This window comes from Python bivittatus, unplaced genomic scaffold (genome assembly GCF_059951505.1).
Source record: "Python bivittatus isolate LINGU-HERP-01145 unplaced genomic scaffold, Pbiv_v1 ctg000470_np1212, whole genome shotgun sequence".
In the NCBI taxonomy this organism is placed as follows: domain Eukaryota; kingdom Metazoa; phylum Chordata; class Lepidosauria; order Squamata; family Pythonidae; genus Python; species Python bivittatus.
The window spans coordinates 1,531,865-1,535,473 of record NW_028277065.1 but is presented as its reverse complement, the minus strand read 5'-3'; the positions used below and the strand labels follow the sequence as shown (position 1 = coordinate 1,535,473).

The 3,609-nt window shown below is 34.6% G+C and overlaps 1 protein-coding gene across 1 annotated transcript; it reads left to right on the top strand.

Moving 5' to 3' along the window:
* Positions 1–2,021: 2,021 nt before the first annotated feature.
* LOC107326398 (olfactory receptor 14A16-like) lies at positions 2,022–2,957 on the top strand. The gene has a single exon (XM_015889973.3). It carries the CDS (start codon positions 2,022–2,024, stop codon positions 2,955–2,957), a length of 936 nt encoding a protein of 311 aa, XP_015745459.2.
* The last annotated feature ends 652 nt before the right edge of the window (positions 2,958–3,609 follow it).

The following is a 3,609-nucleotide window of genomic DNA, read 5'->3' as shown; positions in this document are numbered from 1 at the left end:
GCTATAAACTTCATCTGTAATGAATAGCATATTTGGGCTGTTTGTCCAAAGCTTCTCATCATGGTAAAAAACATTATAGGAAAGATGAATTCTTATGCCAGCCAGGGTAATTTATTAACAGTTCTTTCTTGCATTTGAAAGAAACATAGATAAGGATGGCAGAAACTGAACCAAAAGTAGACAGAGTTTTATTCACTGTCTCTTCCCCATATCACAGACACAATGAATGTGTGGAGGCATGACATTTGGAAAATGAGTACAAAGGCTGTATTTGGAAAAATGGCTAAGGTTGAAGGCGCATAACCATTCTGCGACATAAGTTTCTCACTGCCTCATTTAGAGAAAAGATAGTAACCTTTGCACACGGCATCCCCAAAGTGCAACTTCATGACGCAACTCCATGAAGCACTCTTAGGAATAGGGTTGGCTCATTCTGCTCCTTCTTATATATGCTTTGGCAAACAAAGAGCAAATTCAGACTTATGAATACGCTTCTCCTCTAAAAGAATTGATCGCAGGCAGAGGTGAGCAATTTTATAAATCCCATTCAATACAGATTTAAAGTACTATAAAAAGTTAGATTTCTAGATTATATTTCTAAAATGAATGATGGAAACTGTATATCAATGGAGTAGTATTAACATAGAGATTGGAAATATAATTAACATATAAACATTTCTATATGTTTTTAAGATGATGATGATGATGATGATGATGATGATGATGATGATGATGATGATTTTTTTTTCTGGTAAAACAGAAGACTTCTCCATGCACAGAAGTTGCCTATCTTCTTAAGGGTAGGGTGGATGTCTGAAATTTTTGGTAAAGCAGAGATTCATGCCAGTCATCAAAGTGATTTACATTCCATTCCATTTATGGTTAATTTTCTCTATGTTCAACAGGGTTACTCTCATGCAATTCTGCAAAGAATTGCTACCTCATTAATCTGAGAAATTTGTACATGGATTATATAGGATATTTTTATACAGTGCACAAAAGGAGAATGTACATATGTGGAACATCAAGACCTCTGAAAATGCCCCACTTCATTGCTTCTTTGTCATATAACTTTGTCAGTTTTTTTTTCCCCCTGAATAGAGAAAATTGATTTTGACATTTTTCATTCAGAGGTTTTCAGTACTGTTCATCAATATTAAATCATACTTTTTTTTTTAATCAGAAAAATTGTCCAGGAGGTTTGATGCTTCAGTACTTTTCCAGTACTTGAATGGATGGTGGAAGATGGATGGATGGATGGAGTGAGTGAATGAGTCAAGGCATCTTAATCCATCACTGTAGAAAGGAATTTGGATTTAACTGTGATAAGGAACAAAATAATTTTATCTTTTGTCATCAGCATATATAATCACTTATTCTGCATAACCTTCCCTTTTAGATGCCTACGTCACTGTTATATTAGGAGTAGTACCATGAGAAAATGACTTTTTTTTTTTTGGAAAATGCAAAATAACATAATCCTAAGAGGTATTCTGATACTAGCAGAAAGTTCAGATATTGGTGAAAGTGTGGAAGAACTTCTAGAAAGGACAAGAAAACAAAATGAAATCATGCCTCAAACATTATTAATGTTCACAGATTCCAAAATACTGTTGTCATTTTAGGATATTTTTAGTTATATAGAACAATATTGTTGTAAACAAATATGTATCCAACACTGACTGGCTATACTTTAATCCATTATTTATGGAAGAATTGTAATAAGTGTGATGGGAAACCAATCCACTGTGACCAAATTCTTTTTTAGCTGAAACATAGGTAGGTAGGTAGATAGATAAGTATGTTCCATAGGTAACCCAAAACATAATATAGATGCTGGTGATTTTAGGATAATAAATCCAAGGTGGTAACATTTAGAATGGATAATAGTGTTGATTATAAAAAGGTTACGTCTGTCTGTCTGTCTGTCTGTCTATATCTATCTGACACAAAACCTTCCCTGTAATAAATAATTGACCATTATGTAATCTCTTCCTTGCAGAGCTGTTGAAATAAATGAAATGGGCAATCATTCCATTGTGACAGAATTTCTTCTAATGGGATTTTCAGATGACTATGATATGCAAGCTTTACATTTTGTGATATTTCTCTCTGTTTATTTAATGGCTGTAGTGGGAAATATTTTGATCATCATAGCTGTGGCACTAGACCATCATCTTCATAGTCCCATGTATTTCTTTCTGGCCAACCTTTCGTTTTTGGATGTTTGCTACATCTCTACTACAGTTCCTAAATCCATAGCTGTTTCAATAACAAAAAACAATGTGATTTCTTTTGCCGGATGTGTTGTGCAGGTCTTCTTAGTTGTCACATTTGTTGGAGGTGAACTTTTTTTGCTCACCATCATGGCCTATGACCGATATGTAGCCATCTGCCACCCTCTGCAATACAATATGATCATGAACTGGAGTGCCTGCATTCAGATGGCAGCTGCGGCCTGGATAAGCACCCTGATCCATGCAATGCTAGAAACTAGTCTGACTTTCAGGGTGACCTTTTGTGGATCCAATAAGATTGGACAATATTTCTGTGATATGCCTCTATTACAAAAGATTTCTTGCTCCGATACAAAAGTTCATCAAATTATCACTATGGTCATTGCGGTCAATGGAAGCACATTTTGCATTGGACTCTTGCTTGTTTCTTACGGATATATCTTTTCTGCAGTGCTGAAGATTCCATCAGTTCAAGCAAGATACAAAGTTTTCTCAACCTGCACTCCTCATCTGACTGTGTTTTCCTTATTTATGACCACGGTTATATTCTCATATATGATTCCAAAAACACTTTCAACTCCCATTGTGGATTTGGTTTCTGCCTGTCTGTATACCGTTTTGCCACCCATTCTAAATCCCATCATTTATTGTTTAAGAAATAAAGATGTACAAAAATCTTCTTGGAGAATAGCCTCCACATTAAAGCAACTTCTAGGATAATTGCAAAATTTCTTATAATTATCATTTAAGGAGCTTGTGGAGGTATCGTCAGGCAAAATACACTTTCTCTGGAAAATTATTAGCTGACACTTTCCCTCAAGTTACTAATATTTGAGATTGAAAATTAACCTCTTTTTACTTTCAGGATGAACTTTTTGGGACCCAATAAGATTTCTGTAACATAGCCAGAAATGGTGCAAGTTCACAAAGTTGTGATGGTAGGGCCCTGTGAATTTATTTTGATTTGCTTTCTTCTTGACATGTTATGGCTACATTTTCTCTACTGTAGTGAAGATTCTCTTAGCTGAAATAACATAGAAAGCGTTCTCCACTTGCAGCCTATGCCTGACAGACTTTTCCTTGCTTATTATTCCACAGTAGTTTTATAATTGAGACAAAAAAAATTTAAAAATCCTACTAAATTGCAGCATGGACATTCTTTCTGTAGTTTTGCTACCATGTTTGAATTACATCATTAACAGCTTGAGGAATAAGGATATTTGGAAAATATTCCCCACATTAAAGGATTTCGGAGGATGATTCTTAGAACAGTCATTAAAGGAAACCTTAATTATATAGCTCTGTTGGTCTCAAGAAATCAATTTATATGCTTTCTATATTTAAATAGATGAATACATCTCAATGCTTTCTC

Coding starts and splice junctions, on each gene's coding strand:
- LOC107326398 (XM_015889973.3), top strand. CDS start 2,022: ATGGGCAATCATTCCATTGTGACAGAATTTCTTCTAATGGGATTTTCA.